This window comes from Sinohyriopsis cumingii, chromosome 14 (assembly GCF_028554795.1).
Source record: "Sinohyriopsis cumingii isolate HCF-2022 chromosome 14, ASM2855479v2, whole genome shotgun sequence".
Classification (NCBI taxonomy): domain Eukaryota; kingdom Metazoa; phylum Mollusca; class Bivalvia; order Unionida; family Unionidae; genus Sinohyriopsis; species Sinohyriopsis cumingii.
In genome coordinates this window covers 87,618,247-87,643,348 of record NC_142974.1, presented here as the reverse complement: position 1 = coordinate 87,643,348, position 25,102 = coordinate 87,618,247, and the positions used below count along the sequence as shown (strand labels likewise).

The 25,102-nt window shown below is 34.8% G+C and overlaps 1 protein-coding gene across 2 annotated transcripts; it reads right to left on the bottom strand.

Moving 5' to 3' along the window:
* Positions 1–2,690: 2,690 nt before the first annotated feature.
* LOC149784317 (uncharacterized) lies at positions 2,691–23,602 on the bottom strand. 2 transcript variants are annotated; one of them, XR_016413843.1, is made up of 3 exons: positions 23,502–23,596; positions 18,375–18,467; positions 14,642–14,885 (listed from the first exon to the last, which is right to left on the bottom strand). XR_016413843.1 is itself a non-coding variant. In XM_089932344.1 (2 exons), the coding sequence occupies exon 2, from the start codon at positions 10,959–10,961 to the stop codon at positions 9,255–9,257; it is 1,707 nt and encodes a 568-aa protein (XP_089788470.1). In that variant the 5' UTR covers positions 10,962–10,992; positions 23,502–23,602; the 3' UTR covers positions 2,691–9,254. The 2 variants fall into 2 exon arrangements, 1 of the variants encoding a protein (XP_089788470.1); XM_089932344.1 differs by lacking the exons at positions 14,642–14,885; positions 18,375–18,467 and adding an exon at positions 2,691–10,992 and having other exon boundaries at positions 23,502–23,602.
* Positions 23,603–25,102: the final 1,500 nt, after the last annotated feature.

Here is a 25,102-nt window from a genome sequence, read left to right as displayed (position 1 = left end):
TGGTTATACGACTACGTCGTAACCAACAAGTGCCCATAGCGGAGCATGTGGCCAACACGTAACGTGAGCAAATGTGATTTCCAATGTTTATTATGGAATGTTCTGCAGAGGAGTTATTCTTTCTAAGGCACATGCTTGGCATTGATTACATCCGAATGCAGTTAACTTTCTCTCTACAAGCCTTAATTACTTAGTTTTTCCCTGTAGCCTTAATTTATTCTCATGTGCGTACAGTGGTATCTCAATTTGGATGTTAAAATCTAGATTACAGGTTAGAATTTCACTGAGTCCATCAAGCAACATACAATATTTTTGTGTTATAGTAATATGAACTAGTAGGTTAGGCTTTTGCAAATAGACATACTTGATCTTTCCTGGATCTTAAAATTCACTTACAAGCCTAATAAACTTTATATCAAGTTGGTCTTGGCCCAAGTAAGCTCAAATGACCCATCACTGAGCATTGCACTCACTTGAACATGGTCAGACCTTTTACTTTTGTATCCAATGTCAAACATACTGGAGTACATGCATTTTGCATGCATGGTTTTCACTTAATTGGGCTTGGAAACAGCTTCATTAAATTTCTCTCACTAACTGTGCCGCTTCTCTCTGCAGCTTGTACATGAGTTTGTATAACTCCTGAACGTTTGGTGTAGATGTTATTGATATATTCGTGTCAAAAATATCTAATTGTTTTACCTATTGCTGTATACACTGCTCTCACCACTTGTCAGTTCAATGACCTAGGTTCGAATCTCTGTAGAGTATGAATTAAAATTTCTCTAACCTGTATGATAGTATATTATATATTTATATGTGTGTGTGTGTGTGTGTATATATATATATATATATATACCACCACCATAATTGTTTTGTTGTTGTTGTGGGGTTTAACGCCATTTTTCAGTGCATGATAGGCTATACATAGCTGCCAGTATTAATGGTGGAGGACGAACCCAGGAAAACCCTGGGAAGAACCACCGATCCATGAGAAGCTACTGGCAAGCTTTCTCACATACCCACATTGGCCAAATCATAGACTCGAACCCACGCAGACAGAGGTGAAATGGCAGTGATCCGTAATGGAGAGCGCTTTAGACCACTTGGCCCCTCGGGGCCCCTCTGTAATTGTTTATTATAATATTCTCACACAAAAGGAAACAGTGTCTATTTAGATTGTAGTTGTTGATCATTATCTTTTTGCCTGCCAGGTTACATAATACCTAGGCACTTCATGGGAACTTCACTTTGTGGTTCACATGGGTTACAATCACAAAGGCATGCATGTGCAAAATCCTTAGTGGGGGAAAAGTCATAGGGATTGTAGAAGGATTTGGGGCTTGGGAACCAAAGACCAATGAAATGACCTCAAGTGCCTATTACTACTCGTGTGCTGTGTTGTGTTCTGCTGATATATATATATATATATATATACACACACACACACACAGCCATTTTCTGACCTGATCAGTATGTTTCTATGCATAAAAAAAACAAGGTATTAGATGATAAGTTCATGGCTTTATCACTTACCCACCTCCCCATTTACATGGTAAAGGCGTTTTAAGTTTAACATGGTGGCCATTTGTTTTTGTTTTTTTGTTTACTTTTTTTTGTGGGCAATTTTGGTCATAAAACATCAAAATATAGTGTGGCAAACATAATAATTGGCTTCAGTATACCCAATTCCACTGGAAAAGTGGCTTGCTAACTTTTCCTCCAAAATGACTCCTGAGCATTGTACAGCAACATATCTGAGATACTGTCCTAGTATATCACTGAAAAAGTAAATATCATGAAGCATCTACATGACAAGTTTCATAGCTCTCCTGACAATTGTGTCTGAGATACTTAGCTAAACACAATGGATAACGCAGGTCACTTGTATGAACAGTTCATTATGTCAAAAGTCACTCTGACTGAGAGAAGAAAAACAATTTTGCACAATAACTTGAATTTTCCATCTCCTATGGTGGATGACTTGCAATTAATGTAAAAATAGAATGTGCCATTTGGAGTGAAAAGATAAAAAGGTAAACATTGCTGTGGTTTCTTTGCAATAGCATTTGTTGTTCATGAACAACTTCCCTTGAAATATTACCAAAACATTATTGTGATCTTGGACAATGTTATCTATTACACAATCTGTGGTTCTGAACAGAATATCCATATGCCTGTGCCTGTCTTTATTTTACAAAGGCCCCTCTCCCTCCAGAACCTACAAGCCAAAGCAACCTGTTAACTTTGTCAGATATGACATATATTCTTAACAAGTAGAATTTTTCAAGAGAGCATGTGATTCTTGAGAAAGTACTTGCAATGACTTGTATTTGAGAAACAAATTCTGAAGCACTGGTACGTTATAAATTGGTGGATAAATCCTGAGCTTCATCATACCATCACTCTTAATGCTGGTCTATGTGACCTGGCATTCACATTCAATAATATTGAATTAATTTGCTCATCAGCAACAGTTTCATGCATATTAGTTTATGCAATTGCATGATACTGTGCATAACTGTGACCTATTTTTATATGCCTTAGTAAATTAATATATGGCTTTGTTTCCAGACCTACTGCTCACAGTTTCCTTGTTGCTTAATCAGAATTTATGTAAGATGCAGTTTGGCTTCAAGTCAATCAAAACAAAAAAAGAGAAACACCAATAATAAAAAAGCAAGGCCATATGTATCATGCAAGTTTATTCATTGTGTAGTCAGTGATAATTTTGATGTTCAAGGTGTAATTATATATTTACATGCTTCTTGTATTACAAAGTAAGCTGAGTTAAAATGTGATGCAAGTTTTCAATGACACAGCATGACGAAAAAAGTGAGTCAAATGAAGACAAGTAGACTTAAATTTTAAATACAAATCACTGATGACATTACAATGATAACCACAAAACATAACCTTTTTATCTGTATCAAAGACATTTACAACATTAACCTAGTATACAAGCATGCAAAATCTAATGATTTTGCTATCATTATCCCATTATATATATATATATATATATATATATATATATATATATATATATATATATATATACACACACACACACATACATACATATATACATACACTGTGGGCCGAGAGTGGTCTAATGCACTCACCCTTCCGGATCACACCCATCTCACCTCTGTCTGCATGGGTTCAAGTCTCAGGCTCTGCTAACATGGGTACATGAGAAAGCTTGCCAGTAGCTTTTTGTAGGTTGGTGGTTCTTCCCAGGATTTTTCAGGGTTCTTCCTCCACCAGTTATATTGGCCACCATGTGTAGCCTATATTTTGCTGATAAATGGCGTTAAACCCTACAACAACAATATATATATATATATATATATATATATATATATATATATATATATATATATATATATATATATATATATATATGATATTTATTCCATGCTAGATGATATGCCAACCTTGTTTTTAAAAAAAACACTCGATAAGGATGTCAGGGCCACAGGTGTCCAAGTGGTCTAAAATGCTTATCTATACTGACCACTGTCATCTTACCCCTGTCCATATGGGCTTGAGTCTTTGGCTCAGCCAATGTGGTTATGTGAGAAAGCTTGCCAGAAGCATCCTGTTGGTTGGTAGTTCTTAGCAGTGTTAACAGGATTCTTCCTCTACCAGTTATACTGGCTGGCCTGTATAACACATCATGCACACTGACAAGTGGCTTTAACCCCATAACAATAAGACAGATATCTGTCTCATTATTAGAACTGCAACCAAACTTTTAACCATAAAGATATGTATTTCTAGTTTCATGCACAAAAAATATTGAGTTGGTTGGTCAAAATTAGATTATTAGACTTTTATAATCAATATGGTTAGAAAGAGATCTACATTTGCATTTATTCCTTTGAGAAAAGACTGTCAATATTACTCAACAACATAATGTTATACAATAGTTTAGTGTGCATTCTCGATAATTACTTCAATAATTTGTACTTGTTTCATATACTTGCTGTAAATTTGAAACTAACCAAGATTACTAAACTGTGCTCCAAGGTAACCATCTTTGATTCATGGTGTTTAAACCTATGCCTTGTAGGCACTTAAAAATACTTGCAATGGTAAGCATCAGTGTGATACCTAAAACAGTTACCAAGTATCAAAATGAAATCTACCCCAGTCATAACATTCATGCATGCCAAGTCTCCTGGACTGTCCGGTAGTCTTTTGATTTTGGCTCCAGTCTTTTGATCAACTAATCTGTTGACAAACCTTCCCCGGAAATCACAAATCTGCTGGGCATATAGTTCTGGATATCTGACCTAAAATCTCCAACTCTTAATTTTTTCTGTATTCAGTATCTTAAGACTTGAACAGCTATGTATGATATAATAGTTATAAAATAAATAATAAAAACCATGAATAAACAATTTTTATATCTCATCTGGGACTGCACATCTTTTCAAAATTGTACATGAATTAAAACATTTTGACATATTTAGCTATTCCTGTGTTTGTTGCATGAATTAAAGTCTGCTGATGTTTTAATTTTCTTTTGGTTTTGAAAATTCTTCCTCCAATTTTTTATCACAATAGTTAGATCTGTAATTAAATCAGACATGTTAAGTTTCATGGAAATAATTCTGTGAGGTCTCCCTGCTCAGAAACAATACAATCATAAGATTCATTTGATACATACCTTTTCCTTTTTCTGGCAAAGTCAAACACATATAATCCACCTTTCTCTTCAACCCCTTGAAGCTAATGCTATCCCATCATACCACTTTTAGTCATAGAGGTGACTAATTTATTTCTTCCTTGAACATAATCATCCAATTGCAATCTGTTAGTTTCAACTAATTCCCCAACCAATTATTTCTGAAAATTAGAAATTCTCTGCCGTTCATGTAGACAATGCAGACAATCAATCTGATGTAGGTTCTATGTGTTCCATATAACACATAGTGCCCACCTACCCTTCCCATGACTACCAATCCCTCTTGTTGAAAGCCCTAAAACCTGGGGTCCCACACTGTCGAGCATATTCTAAAATGGGTCTCGCTAACTTTCGAAAGTGAATTCTTTCCATTCTGAGATGGTGTATTAAGTCTTAACAGGCTTGCAGAGCTTCCAACCCTACAGGTTCACAATTAGTGAAAATAGGGATAAATATTAGTGAATTTTGACAAGAATTAGTGAAAAATACTATGACAATAACTCCTTCCACACTGACCATGAGTACTACATTATATCAAGATCTCAAAATAAAAAGAAAACACTATATATATATATATATATATATATATATATATATATATATATATATATATATGCATTTCTATTTATTATGATATTCACAAACTTCTCTTGTTCTTGTGGTTATTTATCAAGAGATGAAACATTTAACCACCAATGGATATAGCTGCATGGCTCCTCTATCATTACTGCCATCGGCTGCTATAGAAAATAAAGACATTTGCATGCGAAGCACCAAGTTTTCTGTGGTGTTGTCAGACATTGCTTTAACTAGTGCAGCCCTTTTGGTTCTTCCACAGGAAAATTTGGAAGTGGTCTTCGAGTCTGGGAATATTTGTCAGAACAAATGTTTAGCATAGTCTACAGCAGATAAAGGTAGATTGTGTTCAACAAGAAAACTCTCAAACAATGCTTCGGCATTGGTAGCTTGCTGGTCTTCTGTCGATGGCTTAAAATATTCCAGAGCTAAAATCTGCTACAAGTTCCTAATTTTCCCAACCTCTATGTGCTTTAGCTACCAATTTGCTTCCTCACATCATCTCTGACACCATGTCCAATGCTAAACTTTGTGGCACACTGTGTGCAAAATGCATGATGTATATTGGTGTTTGATGGCTGAATGCAAAGCCAAATGTTGGTATAATCCAAGCTAAACTTCACTTTTTGTGCAATGCATTTCTTTTTCCTTGGTGGTAAAGACATATTCAAGATGCAATGCAAAGCGGTAATTCAAATCAGTGTTGGCAGTGCATGTACCTAGAAAAATTCTGGTTAGGCCCAGCTTTCTTTCAAAAGCATTTGTAAAACTACTCTTATACATATAGATTAAAATACATTAAAATGCTTGCTACCAGGCCAACTGTACCAATCTGTCTGACAGAACTGAAATGTTCTTAAGTCCTTCCATGGAATATGATATACTAATTTTAGTTGTTGTTGTTGTCGTTGCAGGGTTTAATGCCATTTTCCAGCACAAGATAGGCTATACATGGCGGCCAGTATTAATGGTGGAGGAATAACCCGGGAAAACCCGGAAAAAACCAGAGACCCACGAGAAGCTACCGGCAAGCTTTCTCACATATCCACATTTGGCCGAGCCCGAGACTCGAACCCACGCAGACAGAGGTGAGATGGCACTGATCCATGACGGAGAGCGCCTTAGACCACTCGGCCACTAATTTTAGTACATTTGTTTATTGGTATTTGAATTGTTTTGCATGTTTGGTGGTGAAACTGCATACCTGATTTTTTTCCATTTAAAAATCAGACTCCAGTTAGAAACAAGAGAAAAACAATTCATTCTTATCAAACTTCCACCTTACTCCATATCTCCTGGTTTACAGCATATATTAATAAAAGAAACTGGTATTAAAACAGAAAAACTGTAGAATTAGAACTTTTCAAGTGGTATTTTCTCCATTTATGAAAAAAGTATAAAGAATGGCATATTATACACCAACCCCCATAATACAGTCCTCTATCTAAAGAACTGATTTCTTCAAAACAGAAACCATGTACTGTATTTTCTGTCAGAGTGATCTTTATAATATTGACCCTTTGTCCCCTAAATCAACAGGCTTCTTTCTTACAAGTCATCCACAAAGAATTGGCCATATATTTGATTTAGAGTTTAAACTAAAGATATTATGCAGAAACCATATTCCTTGTTTCAAGACAGTGACATTTACCTTTGATCTTTGCACCCAAAATCATTAGCCTCTTTCATAACCCATGTGCAAGCCATTAATAAAGTTCGGTTGATGTTTATAATGTAGAACTAACATTATGGTGCAGAAACCATTTTTTTCTGACCTTTTGACTCCAAAATCCTTACATAAAGTACAGGCTATCAACAAAGTATGGTAACAAAAAGGATAGAGAACTAAACTTCCTGCACAGGATACAATTTCTTTAAAGCAGAAATGACCTAGAGCTTCACTTTTGTGACTGAAATCAATATGATTCTTCCTAACAAAGCCACTCACAAAGTTTAGTCACTACAGATGATGGAGAACACAAGCTGACATGCAGAAATCATTTGTCTCCTTTCAATCACTGACCTTGACCTTTAACCTTTTGAACCTGATACTGATAGGGTTCTTCCCCAAGTGCATGCTCTCCACAAAGTTTGGTAAATGTATATGCTGTAGAACACACATTATTTTGGAGAAACCAAACTGGTAACAGATGGGCAGACAACCTCATAACATGGCATGTGAATACAAAGTGCTAGCAAAACAATTATATTTGCGCCCCATGCAGCTGGACACTTTCTGCTGAAATTTCATCCAATCCTCCTCTCTGTAATGTACTCTCCCTCTCTCTCTCTCATGAATAAAGAAATGAAAGTATGGCCTCATGGTGCAATTCTCTGCACTTTGCTCACACCTTATGAGGTCTTTAATGCTACAAAAATCAGAATTTGTACTGCACTCTAAAATAATAAATATGCTCTAAACTGATAACAATGTGAATGAGAATATATAAACAAATAAGGGCCTTAAATTTTGCTTGTAAGCGGCTACCCTATTCTGCCACCATGCAGCAGCGGTAAATTAAACAGCCAAAATGTTCAAATAAAATGGGGTGGGAAGCGTCAGCGGAAATATAACATTGTGTAAATACATCTAATTGTATACAATTTGATACATTTATTTTGTGCTACTTGCAGGCCACCTTTCTTCCGAATGTTAACATTCTGAGACACCAGCTGCTGTATTTTCATTCGAATGATATTTTAAATAAGATGCGCAAACATGCCATAAAGTGGTTTAACCTCTTGTTGCTAGGGTCAGGGGAGTAGTCGTATTGTAAGAAATTGACGTGTCACAGTGCCATCTGTTGTCAGAATGAGGCATTATTTTATGATAACTTCCTTGATTCTAACTTGCAATGTGCTTGATGCTACATTATAGTCATGATTTTGGAAGGTGCAATTTGTGTAAGTTGTATTATAGCAAGTTTATAAATGGAATGTTAAAACTTGTAATAATGGAAATAGCATTTGCCATACAACAAACTACAGAATCAATTCAGTAGTTGGCAAATTGCAAGATACAAGGACACAGACGGAAAGTAGATCTAGGCACTTTCAAGCAGCCATTTACAGCTTGTATCAATAAAGAATAGAAAATTCATGACTAGAATTATGAATGTAGCACTTGCAGGCAGCCATTGACAATAATGCAGAAGGAAAGTAGCACTTGCAAACTGCCATGTACAATCTGCATCAATGAAGAATACAATATACATTGATAGAATTATGGAAGTAATACTTGCAAGCAGCCATTTACAATAATGCATCAAGGAAGATTAGAAAATACATGCATAGAATTATGGCGGTAATCCCACTCCATAGCTCTTATGGAAAGTTTTGTACTCTGAAGTTAATTTTCCTTTAGATGATATAATGTTTGTTTTCCTTAAGCAGCCAATAGTTACTAAGCAGCAGTCCTATTTACAAGTCAAACTGTCCAAAAATCATTATTTGATATAGCATGCATTTCTAATGAAGAAGATCCTTAACAATAGATAATGCCTTCACTTCCCACACAGTCTTCAAAATGGTCCAACATGTCTGGCCAAATGAAGTAGAATAATGTTCAAATAACATCAAAGTACTGCCCCACATACATGTACAATTTATCTTCTTATGTAATGCAATTATAAATATGAAAAGACTCAGAAAGTACTAATGTGTCCAGAAAAAAGACATATGAGAAACAAGTGATAAGGGTTTTAAAAAAAGAGCTGGTCATATAAAAATGTTAAAGAAAACTGGTCATACAATAAGTCAGTTTGACAATATTCTCTTGTGCTTTTTATATTGTTGGATTAGTATCGACAGAGAAAATTTGGTGCTTTAGCACCCTTGATTTCTCTGCAAATACTTTTTTTGTTGCCCCAACCTACAATATATCTTGTATCCCATTCGATCACAGCACGTGCAAGCATACCAAGGTCAAATAACACATGCATTTTTTCATAATCTTAGAATGTATAATTTTCAATTGATATAAATGTCATGTGGATTCTGGTGACCTTGACTTCGAAATCTGGTCTGTAATGATATGACCTGAATGTGGTACATGTAATCCCATGCCTGTGTTTTCTGGTGGTTTGTTCACAACAAAGCCATGAAATTTCAACATATGTCTCCTACGAGCATCACTCCTACTGAACCATTTCAAGCACACACTACATTCAAATCTATTGGATCCGCATGTAGTGCTTTCATGCCGATTTCTTGTCCTTAAAGAAGAAAACAAAGTTCCACAGTGTCTGCAAGGATGAATCTTTCCTGGACTATTTGATTTTGAAATGAATGAACTATTAGGTGACTTTTTCTGTAGATGTTGCATATGAGGCAAATCATCACCAAGAGGTGCAACAGTCTGCCCACCTTCTGGCAGAATAGGTTGAAAAGATGATCCAATCATTTGGAAAGTCTCTGACAGGTCAGCAGGTGAGCCACACAAACTGTGGTCATCAATATCAACTACTGTGTCATCTCTATTAGTGTGCTCTTGCTGCTCATCTACAGAATGCTGCATAATATTTTCATGAATATGAGGATCATGAGCATCACTTATGGTGTTCAGAGCACTGTGTGGGATTACAGTTGTGTGACTGTATGAATACTGTATGGAGTTATTACATGTATGTTTATCTGGCTCTTTTTCAAGTATTTTGCTGCCAATGTCCCTCTCCTTCATTCCAGGATTCCTCTTTGCCAGGTTCAATAGCTGCTTTAATTTACCTTGTTTGCCAACCTCTAGCGATGTGACTATATTCGCACATTGTAACTTTTCATTAATATCAAATCTTTGTTTCTTTACATTCGGTTCTTTTTCCTTATCCTCTTCCTCACTAAAAGGCTCTGATTTAATAACAATATAACTCTCTGAGTTACCATCAGTTGTCTCCCTTTTTTCCAGATACATCTGTGTTTTGACTAATTTGTCTGCCCTTGTTAAATCAGCTTCAGTAATGATACTTGTACTCTGGCTTGACTGATCCTCATCAAATCTAGTATGCTCCTCCTCAGATAATAAATACTCCCTTGTCTGTCCTGAACTTATCTCTAGATCTCTTGGAGAACAATCTCTGTCATTTCTCCTTGAATTAGGACTAATGCAATGGATTGATAATTCAGAATTGGTACCAGTTTCAATAGCTAATGAAACATTCTGATACCTGTTCCCATTTTCTTCAGGGTCACAGTTAGTCCTTCTGTTCCCTGGCTTGCATCCATCATTAGTAGTGACCACATGTGGTATTTTCATGTGACCTTTCCTTGTGTATACATACTTTGGGGTGGGAAGATGTGCCTGTCTTGAATTCCTGTATAAACTTTGAGAATGCCTTATCGTATTGTCTTGCAATTTGGTACTGTCCTTAGAAAATAGGCTCCTTAACCGTAAATCCTTTGGGGGTATGAATTCATCATTATCAGATATTGCAGATTGGGAAAAATTATTTCTTGAGTGATCAGTCTCTGAATGAGAAGGAAATCCCTGATCTGAATTGAGGAGACCTGAGCAAGATGTGCTTATGTGGCGCAGTTTTTCATGAATTTTTATCACATGGTCCTCAAGAGTGTCAGCCACAGAAATACAAATTATGGCATCCACCTCAACATTGCGATATGAAATAAAGCTCTCTTTGCAGAGGGAAAGGACAGCCTCTTCAAGGCGGGAAGAAACTTCATGCTTATCCATTCTTGACATGATGTTGACTTCAAAGCCCTCTCAGAATAAGCTAAAATCAGAAATAGAAATGCTCATTTGTAATTTAAAATTTTCTTCATTCTTAAACATTCAGAAGACTCACTGAAGCATAACACATTGTACAAGAAAAGATAAAAAAATTACCCCTTTCTTGTTTCTGTACATAATAGAATTCAATTAGTGGAAAAACAAGAATAAAAAGGATCTCAGGCAATTTGACCCAAATCTAGTCTGTCTCAGCAACATTTCTTACAGAAACATTTTTCCCTTTCCTTTTTTTCTTTTGATGTGTAATAATACACAAACATAGTTATGTAATTTATTTTGCATCTCTTTCTTCCCACTTTTTTTAGCTTAAGTATTTCTCTATAAGAAAAGAATCCAGTGGTACATCAGTTACAAATTTAGATTATAATAATAATTATAATAAATATATGCCACATGATGTTTAAGAGATTTCATATACATGTCAATGAATAAAATCATACTGAATAATGATCTACTGAAATATTAAAAACAAGTTATTCATTTATTTAAAAATGTAAATACTTTATTCAAGTTGCATGTATATGCAGCAATTACAGTACATATAAAAGATTTTGTACATTTAGTCATATTCTCTCGGTATGAAATGTTTGTAATATTTACAGTGCTTCCCAATTTCTCAACCCCTCATTTCCCCTTAGTTGCTGCCAATAAATGTTTAGGTACCAACTGATCTGCTCTTTAATTCCCACTTTTATTCACCGCCGACACTATCTGCCATCCCTAAAGCCTAATCAATGTGCAAATGATAATAATCAGGTGTATTTAACACCCCACCATGTTTGTCAGTGAGAGCAATTCCATTAATGATTTCAATTATTGATTGCCTCCAGTCAAGGTGATTAGTATTATCTAAACTTGCTTTCTCAGAGGGTTCCTTTGATCTGAGGGCCCAGGGCCATGATCCAGTAATCAGCTACTGGTTTACCTTTGTTTCTACCCCTCAGTTCCCTGGGATGCAGCATATTTTGATTGGTTCCTTGCATTTTTTTAGTATCTAATAAAATATACTAAACAAAATACTCCGTATTCATATGGACATCTTCTCAAGCTGATAACCTACAGTTAGTACATCTGCAGATATTAAACAGGTATCTAAGAAGATCGTAATTGCACTATGTAATTTCCAAGCAGTGCAACACCTAAATGCATGAGAGGAGATTATCAAGGACTGATGGATGTTATGTGTCTTCCTGTGGATCAAATATAAAGAATTCCCACACATTATTCAAGTTGCTATTTTTACCACTATCTTTAAGTTTTTGCTACTTTGTTGAATGAATTTGCATTTGATTTAATATTATCCAGTAATTTTTGTCTGGATTTTAAAAATGAAAACTTTTGACATTAGGTCTAAGCGAACTAATAATCATCAAGTTCTCTTGGACATTGGTATTAATTCCCATGATTATTTAGGTGAGGATCACTTGCAATTGTCTTTGAGTATTCAAAGTAGTCATGAGTGAGCTTTCTTCGCTAAGTTTATTTTAAAACATCCAGCACTAGTTCATCTAAAATGTGAGAGAAGACACAAATGTGACTTCAGAATGAGGCTGGTAAAGTAAGTGGTCAATGATCCAAGAAAAGATAATGATGATCAGATTGGTGCAGAACTTCCTTGGACAAGAAAGAAAGAAATTTAGAAGAAGAGATATAAAAGATGATTGTTCCTAGTGTTTGGAAAGATGAACTCTTTCATTAATGGAAGTACTAATTTGCAGTTTTCTACATTTACTCAACACAAGACAAACCCAGCTTATGTACATGCTTTGGCAAAGAGCACTGATAAGTATTTTTAAAAATGCATCATCACCAAATTTGTTTGAAACAAAAGTTAATGATGAGACAAACAAGGATCATGCCAAGGCAAGCAAGGACCATACCAAACAAACAAGGATTATGCCAAGCCAGACAAGGACCATACCAAAGCAGACAAAGGTCATACAAAGGCAGATAAAGACCATACCAAGGCAGACAAAGGATCATGCAAAGGCAAACAAGGACCATACCAAGGCAGCACAGTTTAGGACAGCAAAACAACAATAAACCTATACCATTTTCATTAAATGTTAAATATTAAGAAAAAGGTTGTGTTAAATTTCTGAAGACAGGAAACCATGACTCAATTTTCAATATGGGTGGAATTGCTAGTTTTTAATTATTGTAGAGAAACCAACAGCGCTTGCTTACTGCAAGTCATTGTCTTTGTTGAATGCCCTTAAGACTATTAATGATAATAGCCAGTGTAACTTAATGCTATCAACAAAGATTACTGCAAGTGCTATTTTAATTGCTTAAAAGAACACTGTTGTCAGCTTCAGTAAAATTATTCATAATTTTTCTGTAAATATGTAAAAAGCTTAACTTAAATAAAATTCATTGTATTTATCTAAACATCACTTTTTATTGAGCCACCAGAGCCTGTGTAACTGTCTATCTATGAAATGAACCTTGATCATCTGCCACACTCAATCACCCACCATTTTTATACTTGTTTGAACTAGGTGGGTAATCAAGGCAATACTCTGTGTGTGTATAATACATACATATATATATATACACACACACACACACAGATATGTTTGACAGCACTGGGGTCACAAAATAATTTCTAAAATGCATGCTATCATCAAAAACGTGAGCAAGAGTCTCTCAAAGAGACCTAAGCTGTAATGGTCAAAAAGAAACTCCAGGAATTCAAGATAAGAATATTCTTCCTTTTAGCTGCTGAATGTTGAAACTCTTTCCAGGGATCACATGGTTTTCAAATTAAAGCTGTGGTGGAAATATTTAATATCAACTTGGCACTTATTTCATTTAGCACTAACAAGACACCATATGATGTCTTCTGGTGTAAACTCCATGTTGATATGACTCTATGTTTTGTAAAAGTAACAATAAAAAGATTTTCAAGATGGCTTCCATGGTGGTTATACTGGATATCAGATTGGCGATGTTTCCATTTAGGACCATCAAAAGACATCTTTGGGTGAAAGCAGAATGTTGATATGACTACCTTTCAAGAAGAAGCAGTGATAACAAGATTTTCAAGATGGCAATTGTGGTGGCCATATTGAAAGTCATATAGCACCTTTTCTTAAACAACCAACTAGACATATGCAATCTTTCAGTGAAAAGCCCATGTTGATGTCACCATTCATTCAGGAGAAGAAAAAAATTAAAAAGTTTTTAACAAGAACAATGAGGCAACCATACTGGATGTCTGAGAGGCACACTTATTATTTTTAGGAGCAATAAAAAGCCCCCTGTAGACACAAACATCCATTCTGGATAAACAGTGACAACAAGATTTTCAAGATGTGGTAGTCATACTGGAGGCCAGATCAGTGTCATTTTCATTTATACGGAATGGCAATAAGATTTTCAAGATGGTTACTGTGGACGCTATATTGGTGGATATCCACTGGCACCATTTTCATTTAAGACCAACCAGACCATGGCATGAATGCATGTGTGATATTTTATGCTAATCTTCCAAGTAGTGTAGAAGTAGTGATAACAAACTTGTACAAATGGATGGACCGACTATTATTAACAGACCATCCCATAAGCTCTCCTAATCTATGATCAGAACAGCTAACAATCAATGAAATATAAACAAAAAGTATATATAATAACGTATTATTCTTTATTTCCCCAATTTCAATCATATCTTCATGAAAAGACTCATTACAATCTTTGAATTCATATATTTTTCTCTTCATCACTACCTACAGCAGTAGGTCAGTCTCTTTACTGTCACATTAAAGCTTTTAAGGGATAATCCTGATGATGATTACAAGGTAACTGAGCATCCTCTTTGGTAGCTACTTCTTTAACACAATCATTGGTTCACAGCTTAAAAGAATTCTTCCCAGTCTGAAAAAAATGGCACAAAAGTTTATTAATGGATGTAAGAAAAGATACACATCTATGTGATTCCTAAGTGAACTACCACGGTCAAATTCTTCACAGGTCAACAAAGTGGCATATTCTTAAATAATAATGAGAAAGCACATGTAACTACAATAACACATATGCTTCCCCATTAAAAACAATATACATAATTATATGTTTGTTATAAACAAATTCCTTCAACAGGTAGAAAAATCCATTGTGTGGGATTCACAGACAACCAAAAATTCCCAATAGGCAATGCACAACCTTGGCAGTTTCCATGACTCAAGCCTGTATGACATCCCTGGTGAAACTCCAATGTTACTAATCACCATGTACATGTAAGACTGTGCTCCTGACTGCTGAATACATGTAAATTCATACTCACAATTTCATAATACATGCAATTTTGCCCCCCAAAAATACAGAAACAATGATGTACATTGGATGAAAAAGTTTAATATACAGCCACTAAGTTTCCAAAAAATGCAATATTAAATTCTCTTAGAAAACATGGTTTTCTTCATGTCTTGCTGAAACAGACACATTGCAAAGATGTTCCAGTTATGTGTACAATAAATTACCAACACTGATACTGATATTTTCCTTTTCAAAAATGTAGTAGCTTCAAGTCACAACATGGAAAAACAGATAAGAGAAAGATGGGAGGACATGAGAAGTCACTGAGAAATGCAATGACAGAGATGAGTTAAAGCTATTAGTGAATTTCATTATTTCAAATTAACCATGATTGGGAACGATGCAGAGTTAAACCATACTACAGATTGTGTTCAAAAAAGCTTTTGATTCTGTGGAAGGGAAATTTTATTTAAAGTACAAAATTTTTTCAAAGCTGGTAAATGAATTATAAATTGGATTCAAACATTTTTTACATAATATCAAAACATGTAATTGTTAATGGACATAATATCAAAACATGTAATTGTTAATGGACATATGTCAACTTGGTTTCACATCTATAAAGGATGCAGACAAGATCATTCTCTTTCACCGTATTTATTTTTACCTGTGCAGAAATACTGTCATTAATGATTTAAAAAAAAATAAAGATATGTGTATTAATATAGATGGAAGTTAATTTCTATTATCTCAGTATGTAAATGATATAACAATGATTTTGCACGGATATGAAAAAGCTTTAAAAAATACAATGCACACATTAAATTTCTATGCAAAGACCTCTGGCCATAATGTAAACATAGAGAAAACAAGAATAATATTGATAGGAAGCATGAAAAACAGCTGTGTGTGTGTATAGAATATAACTGATGCTGGATAGATGATAGTTTCACAATATTAAGCATTATCTTCTCTACAGATTTTAGTCTCATGATAAATCTTAATTATGATAGTAAATTAAATGACATCAAAACACTACGGACTCAATAGTTGAAGAGAAATCTTACCTCTTTTATAAAAATGTAATCATATATTCATAAAATTACCAAATCCTCCTGAATGGTTCATTAAAAAATTAAATAGCTTAATCTACAAGTACTTGTGGTCAGTTGACAAGATAAAATTTTAAAAAAGTAATAAATCAAAGTTATGAAAAGGGTGACTTGCAATGACTGACTTAAAAAATTCCATTTGTTATCTCAAAACATTCTGGGTAAGAAGAATACTTACCAAAAGTACAAGTTTGGCATCCATTATATAGAAAGGATCATTGAAGATGTTGATAAGGATGTTTTCATTTCTTATATACATTACAATTTTTATTCCATACTAAAACCCTAATGTATAATTAAAATATTATGGTTGGAGGGTCTTGATATTTTAGCAGAAAATGATTTGAAAAATGAATAGATTATCTATCGAATCCCAACAAGAAATTTTTGAAAAACCTTGGATTGCAAACAAGACCTTACTTCTTGAAACAAAGAAAGGTTGCAGAAATATTTGTAGTATCTTTGTAAAAGACACAGAAATATGTGTAGTATCTTTGTAAAAGACAGAAATATTTGTAGTATCTTTGTAAAGGACAAAGAAATATTTGTAGTATCTTTGTAAAAGACACATAAATAACTGTAGTATCTTTGTAAAAGACAGAAATACTTGTAGTACCTTTGTAAAAGACAGAGAAATACTTGTAGTATCTTTGTAAAAGACAGAAATACTTGTAGTACCTTTGTAAAAGACACATAAATATTTGTAGTATCTTTGTAAAAGACAGAAATATTTGTAGTATCTTTGTAATGGACAAAGAAATATTTGTAGTATCTTTCTAAAAGACTTAGAAATACAAGAAACCAAAGCACTGATTAAATGGAAAATGAAACTTAATCTACCAGGACAATTGGATTGGACATGAGCATTTTGCCCGTAACATAAAACATTACAAAAGATTCTAATCGAATTGGGCTCAAGCAACAAACACCTTTCTAGAAAAAACTGGAACAGCAAATAATAATAAATGTCTTTTTGTATGGATTCACCTGAAATATTAATTCACCTCTTTTGGGACTGTGCAACTCAAAAGCAGTTTTGGAATGATTTAATCCATTGGAATAGAACCAACACTAAGTTCCTGCATTCCTTTTAACTTACAGGATAACTGTCAGTATGTTAGAAGCAGATAATGTAATTAATATTAAATTGCTGTTATCTAAAAGATACATGAATAATATGAGCTACAAAAGAAAACCTCCATCCCTATCTTTGTTTCAAATTTTCTTTAAAACGATACTATCCTTGTGAGATGGAATTAACCAAAGGAAACAATAAATTGGACTGTTTTGAAACTGAATGGCACACATTTATTAATTTACTTACTGTACAAATGCAAAATACTAACACTCAAATGAAGGACACATCTGGATTGAGTCTTGTGTAAATTATTATCTGTTTAGGTCATTAGACAAATATCGAGAGATTAAAATAAAGATTATTTTTGCCTGTGCATTAATGAGAGGAAGAGAGAAAGAGGAGATATATACACAGGCAAAGTTGCTGAATATAGATGACTACAGCAATTCATGAATTCAAAGCAAAGTCAGACTGCTGGTCTTTCCATACCAACCAACCTCCTCCCTAAACTGCCAACAATTTCAGGTCTTGGGGTCATCCCAGACCCTAGAACAAGAAAATGAGAAAGAGGGAGACAGAATTCTCCACATTATTTTATTTATTTCAGCAACATGTAAAGTTTGACAAAACAATAACTTGTTTTCTTACTTGCAGAGACAAATAAAGAGAAATTCCAAGAATGGCATAAGACCAAAATATTTTTCCCTCCTTAGTGTACACTATTGGAGAAACTTATGCAATTTTCATTTATGAAATATTACTCATCACATCATGTTCTGAAAAATAACAACAATAAGAAACTACAATTACTACTATAAAAACAAAAGTAATTTATTTTAAAAGGGCCCTAGAAATTTTATCTGATCCAACCACACCAACTGTTAAGCAGATCTAAACCAAAAGTTAGTTATATGGACTTACCATCCAATTTCACAATTTCTATTCAAGGACAGGAAATCTTCCATTCAGTGTTGAACCATTCCATTACTTTCATTTCTTCTGATCTTTCTTTTCCTTCATGGAAGAAATTTAAAATGAATCCACAAACTCTGCAGCTATCTTCTTGTCCAGGCAACATTGGATTAGCCAAACACTCGATAATTTTGTTTTAATATGATGGTTGTGTGCCCTATTTACTGAATGAGTTCTAAGGATTTTACTAACTTGCCAAACCTATTTAAGCTTGAAGTCAAAATTACTTAAATATAACCTACTAGTAGACTACATGATTACAGGCCAATCACATCACTACGTCAGTACAAAAACTAAGCCAGCATCAAAGGTCAAGTCAACCCAGGTACAAAAGAGTAATTATCCTCAACTATACAAACTGCATACACATACCCAAGACAGTAATGAAAAGTGCTATTTGAATTATAGGGCTTTGAATTTGGTTATTGAATGTTTAATTAACAAAATAAGTTTTCAAGGATAGCAGGGGAAAAAAGCATATTGGCACTTATGCATAGCATATTGGTGGATTCAAAAGCACTATGTGCTTATCTGGTAGCATATTGGGGTGCTATGGTAAATGTTCCTGGAGAAAACACTGTGGGTGAACTGTCCCTGAAGTTGTAATGAAAGGGATGAAACAAAATACAGTAAAAATGGGGTAAAACGGCCATCACATGAAATAGAAATGTAAATGACAAGTGTTGACATCAAAATATGAAAGGTCAGCTGAATATCTAGAATACTGAAAGAAGTGAATCATTTTCATCCAGTATTAAACATTATTATATGCTCATTTTTTTCTCCATTAGCTGTACATTGTCACAATCGAATCATGCAATATTACTGTTATGGGGTACCAAAGTTGCAAACAGCAACATCCAACACAAGGTATATTCCCAGCCAATTTTTAATGTTCATCCAAGCTAGGGCTCAAGACGACTGCACTTTACAGAGAACAATTTTGTAGCTTTACACCAAGGCAATAGTTTATCAAAACAACAGTGATGACAAATGCAGACTCCAACTCTAATGGGTCAGAATCTTTATTAGTATCACTGTATCAGATGTGAACTAGGTAGTATTTGTTTCTCACATTACCAAATCTGACCGCTTAAAATCCTTTAAACTAAAACTACAAATACACCCATGTCTCTTGTCTTAATGATAATCATTATTTATACCATAAATTGGAATGAAATGTTAAGCATTAATATGACAGTAACAATTACCCTATACTGAACTCATGTGCAAATAAACATATTTCAATCATGTGCATAAAGGAACTACTTTCTATTGTAAACAAACAATGGACGCAGATGCCAGCACTTTTGATTTGTAAACAAACCATGTACACTCGTGTAGTAGGCGCTTTACCTTGTGATTGTTTAAATTTGTTTCTGAATGAAGTAAAGCAGATGTTTTGTGGACTGCCACATACCAGCTGCTTTGGCACATTCCACATTAACTTTTTTGATACAATGTTTCAGATTTAGGCTAGCTATACAACAGATGCAAGAAAGGGTCCTTACAAATTACAAGTGACAAGTCATATACTATCTTCTTTAGCTGGTGATAAGAATGGCAAAAAAATATACTTAGTTTTACATCCTGAATTTCCTAAAAATGTACTTGCTTAGTTCTGCAAATCGAATTACATGAGCCATGTCATAGGTTCTTAATCTTGATTACACATTTCGAAACTGTACTGAAATTTCGAATAAAAGTGCAATTACATCCTCCTTACTGCACTCGAAATAAGCATTCAATTCCATAGCATCTTTTTGATAATTGCAATTGAAAGACCTCATATTTTCCTCACATTATGATTCCAAACATTCAATGACAGAAACAGAAACACATTTGCAGATGTCAACACGCTTCTCCCTTGCTTCTTCAATCCGATGTATTTCATGTGGAATTGTCACATATAAATCCAGTCCGTAATCATGAAATTTCATAGAATCGAAAAAAATACCAAAACCTATTATTCCAGATCAAATGGAAAAGTTGTTGTAATGCGCATTCATTCACAATATGACTTCAAATTTCAATTTTAACTAGACACACCATTTTCTTTTGAAAGTTATGTCAAGTGCGCAACTAAGTTCAAATTTATCTAGGCAGAGTTATGTGCGAGTACTAATGTTGTTGTTGTGTAATGATGAATCTGCGCTTGTGTATTTAGTTTGGAATATGGCATACATTCAGTTACTTTGTTTCTTGTATTGTATTTTGTTAATATAATTAAGCATTAGGTAGAATAAAAAAATGAGCATATAATAAAAAGGTTACTGCATTTGTGGGATGCCATCTCTCAGGCAAGATATTTATCAGAGAGGCAGCAAACATAAATCACTTACTCAACAAATGAGAAAATATCTTGTGGACTTAATAAATTATGCCAAGTTCTGACAGAAAACAAGTGCACTCATGAAAATCTCAAGATTATTTGCAATCTCATACAAGAAACACATATACTAAACACATTCACCTACACTAGTAAATAGTTGTTTTTGGTCTTTTTTATATCTGTTTTTTTTTTCTTCTGAATGTTGGATTTGGTCTGAATATGATTCACAACAATATATTTGGCCACTGTGTTGGCTTATGTAAACTAGTCCTGCAATGTAGGAAACATCACCCGATATTTTTGTTCTGGGGGTGACCGGTCTTACAGCCTAACTAATGGCGCTGTGTAGCATGTGTTTGATGTCGACTAACAGTGTAACAAATGTCAAATTTTAAGTAATATCACACACAACTTTCAACTAATAATGACTCTTTTCTACAAAGTAAAGTTATAATGTTTTTGCCAGACTTTACTTACCCTGATGTCTTTTCACTAATAAATTTAAATTCTCACAAAAGAAATGAACCTGTTTTCAAGTTTCATTGGCCTACATTTCAGTTGGCTGGAAAGCAATGAATGCCAGAAATGCTGAAACCGAGTTAAGTTAAAATATTATTCTTTAATGAAATGAAGAAAAAAAATATTCCAGCAGTATATGTCTTCTTCTCGTGGCAACAGAGGGCTGATACAATTCAAGCATCACATCAACGGCATTATCCATGTGGGTCGTTACATTGACAGTATGGACAGGTTCGTCAAAAGCCACAGAAAACAAATCCCAGAGATGCAACGTTGATGGTCCAGTGGCATTTGTTTCAGTATAAGATTTTCCTTTTTTGGTCAGGGGTTCCTCCTGCTTGTCAGCTGATGCAAATAAAATGCAGTCTGCTATAAGCCATTCTTTGGATCTGATCATAAGTAATTCTTCGCTGAATAGGCAATGTTTAAATCGTGGATCCACAAAGGTGGCCAAGACAAGCTTCTTGTTGCTGGCAACATCAGCAAAGTGTGTTCAATGATGTCAACATATCACGGTGCATTGTCTGAATACCTTGACTTCCTCCATGCTCTCAAGCCAGCAACATTCTGAGCATTTTAAGCATAGGAAGAATGAAGGATACTGGTGTTTGGCTATTACTCACTTCCTTGGTAATGTCTGCGAATGGGCTTAACGTATCCACAATATTATTTAGGCTTGGTAGTATATTTAATAGTGTACAATCACTAGCCAATATTAATAAGCCAATCGATTCATGGTCTTGAAACAATGTTTTAAATCAAGTAAGTTACTACTAAGTTGTCTACATGGCTGGATGGATGCACACACCACACTGCAAGATGCATGCAGAAGCAGCTCAGCAGCTGGGGTAACTTTGCTGGCACTGGCATGCCAATATCAATGATGCATAATATTTGTATGTCAGCGTTCAGCTGCTTAAGCGTGCGACCACTATTCACTGATTAACAGCATTGCAGGACTGGCCAAAGAACAGATTAACTATGAGTCTTAGTTTCATAGTAGTTGGAAATTTTGCTAGCTATCTAATCTGCCTAGCTATCTGCTAAGGTGTATGCTGAAAGTTCAACAGCCACATGAGGCCTCACTGGCTGCTGTGATTGGGATGAGTGCATGAATGGTATTGATAATTTGTTGTGAGCAGACAATCAGCAGTAGTTTACAGCAAGTGTGTTAAAAAGTATTTACTTTTAAGAATATAGTCTTTCAATTAACCCCCAAATCAATTATTTATTCCTTAATTTCCACTATTTAATTCTGATTTAAAATTCAAGCCATGTCAAGATGAGTGTTATGACTGAATTTAAATTTTTTCTGCCGATACCAATTACACCAATTGTTCTAATAATCAGCCCGATTATGAGCATGGCCAATTAATCAGTACAGCTTTACTTATGTCACACATTGTAGGACTAATGTGAACATGTTAGACATGTGATTAAAGGATCACCAATTACATTCGTAATATTCACCATTAATTTATGACATACTTAACTGTTTTCTAAAAGAATATAATTTTTTTTAACTAGTTGGTTAGAATGATGAAAACATGCAGTTATTGGTTATTCAGGAATTTCCATTGAGTACATACAATTAGTGATTGATAATGATGTACCAGTACAGTGAATTCATATCGTGGTACTTATAACTGCAAAAAACTACAGCAGTAAACCAGTATACCAGATATCTCTACCATCCACACAGTAGGGGTACTAATATTAATAACAATATGATCCCAAGTTGCAACTGGTACATTACCTCTATATTAATGTGTGGTATGTATGTTACTATTTACATTTTTTTAAAATGTTAACTGTGTGGTTTTTATGAAAATAATTAAAAACTGCCTCGATTTCCTCATAAATGAAAAATGAAAGCATACTGAAACTGTTAAAACGCTCTCGGTACATTATTCCTTTTCTTGCCCCACAAGTCACCAATAGTCAGATGATAACTTGTGTAAACATCCTTTTGGAACACACCCACACCCACATAAAAACACACCTCTGATATCATGAGAAATTGCACAACACATACTCGACGTAGGTATTGCAATGAAAGCTAAGGGCTTTTTTTAAAAAATGGGTTTCGAAAGAATTATTCTGCAGACTCTACTTTTGTATGCAACGCAGTCGTAAATTTCCTGTGTCTCTTAAAATGAACGTTCATTATTTATCCCACGAATAAAATGTGTTAGTAAAATGAGCGTGAAAACATTTTTCAAGACCTGGATTAGTATGTGTCCAAAATCGGCATTTTCTATCGTGAATAAACAAGAAAGGAATGCCGATTCTTCTTCTATGATCAATGATGCTGATACCACTTTGGTGAAGAGTACATTCTTTAAGGGAAGTAACCCTGCTTTAACTATAGTTTCTTAGTTAATAACACGAATAGCATAGCATAGTGTGTACAAAGAGACATCTCTTGTAAAATTTGATAATTTTTTTTTATATTATTCATTTTGTAAGATTTCTGATCTATATGAGGGTGGGCGAGACTTAATCCTACAATGTAGGAATATGCATGATATCACGGTTGACGTCTACAATGAAGAGCAAGGGCCTGGCTTGAATGGCCAAGTTTGGAAAGGTCTATCAAAATGTGCTGCTGTCTGCATTTTTAGTTCAAAAGGTTAGTAAACTTCCAACTTTTTAATGCTTTTTCAGTATAGTCTGTATTGTCAATTGATTTTTATTCATCCATATTAACAGGCTACACAAGCTAATACAATGAAAGCAAATTAAGATTTATTTGTGACAAAGTATTCACCTCTTAGGTTTGGTGGGAATGTTCCGCCCACTAATTAGCATGTTTAATATGGTCTAAATATTTTAAGACAATACTTTACACACACACACACACACACACACACACACACACACACACAATTTTAAAAAGCTTAACAAGAAATATCCAACGAAACAGACGCACCACCATTAAAAACAGAAAATATAAAACTTTGCAGACCACAAAACCATGCCTTCCATGAAAATAAGTTTTACAAAATTGTCCGAGCCACAGATCTCTTCTATCCATAAACGCCATTACCGCGCAGATGTGTGTGTGTGTGTGTGTGTGTGTGTGATTAGAATTTTTAAATTAGCTTTAACAATTTTCCAGTCATATCGCTACGATGTCTGCAGTGTGGTAGTTTATAGTGATGTCTAGCACTTGGGCGTCATTCCGCATGATATCCCACTCAGTCATATTATCTTGACACCAATCCAACCGGCCCGAATACTAACCTCTTAATACTGAGCGCCAAGCGCAAAGCGATGAAGCTGCTAGTATCATTTGTTTAAGTCTTTGGTATGACTCGGCCGGGGTTCAAACCCGCGAGCTCTAACATCCGAGGCAGATGCTCTAACCACTTAGGCCACTGGAACGATCAGCATATATGAGAGTGAAGAAGATTATGTTATGATAGACTCTGGCCGATTCCCGCGTCCCAAACAGTTGACAGCGCAACGAATCAATATGTTGTATCGTTTGTGGCGAGCCTAGAGGCCATAACAGTTATTGCTGAGATCTTACCCACCTTCACATCACCTTCTGTCGTAGTTTCTCATAGTATGTTGTAAGAGACGACTGAGTGGAGGTAACCTGTTGGCCATGTGTGCGACCGTGCCGGGGATGAAAGGATCCTGGTAGTTGAGTAAAAATGAGACTCATTATTAACTCCCCGATGCAACACAATATTTTGCCTCTACTTCTTACTAGACGAGCGGGCCCGGGCTCGAACAATTGGCTTGTCACGCCAAGCCCTAATAGCTCTTCTTAACCTGCTTTTATGACTTTCTCTTGACCTCTTTCCCCTGCCTCTGT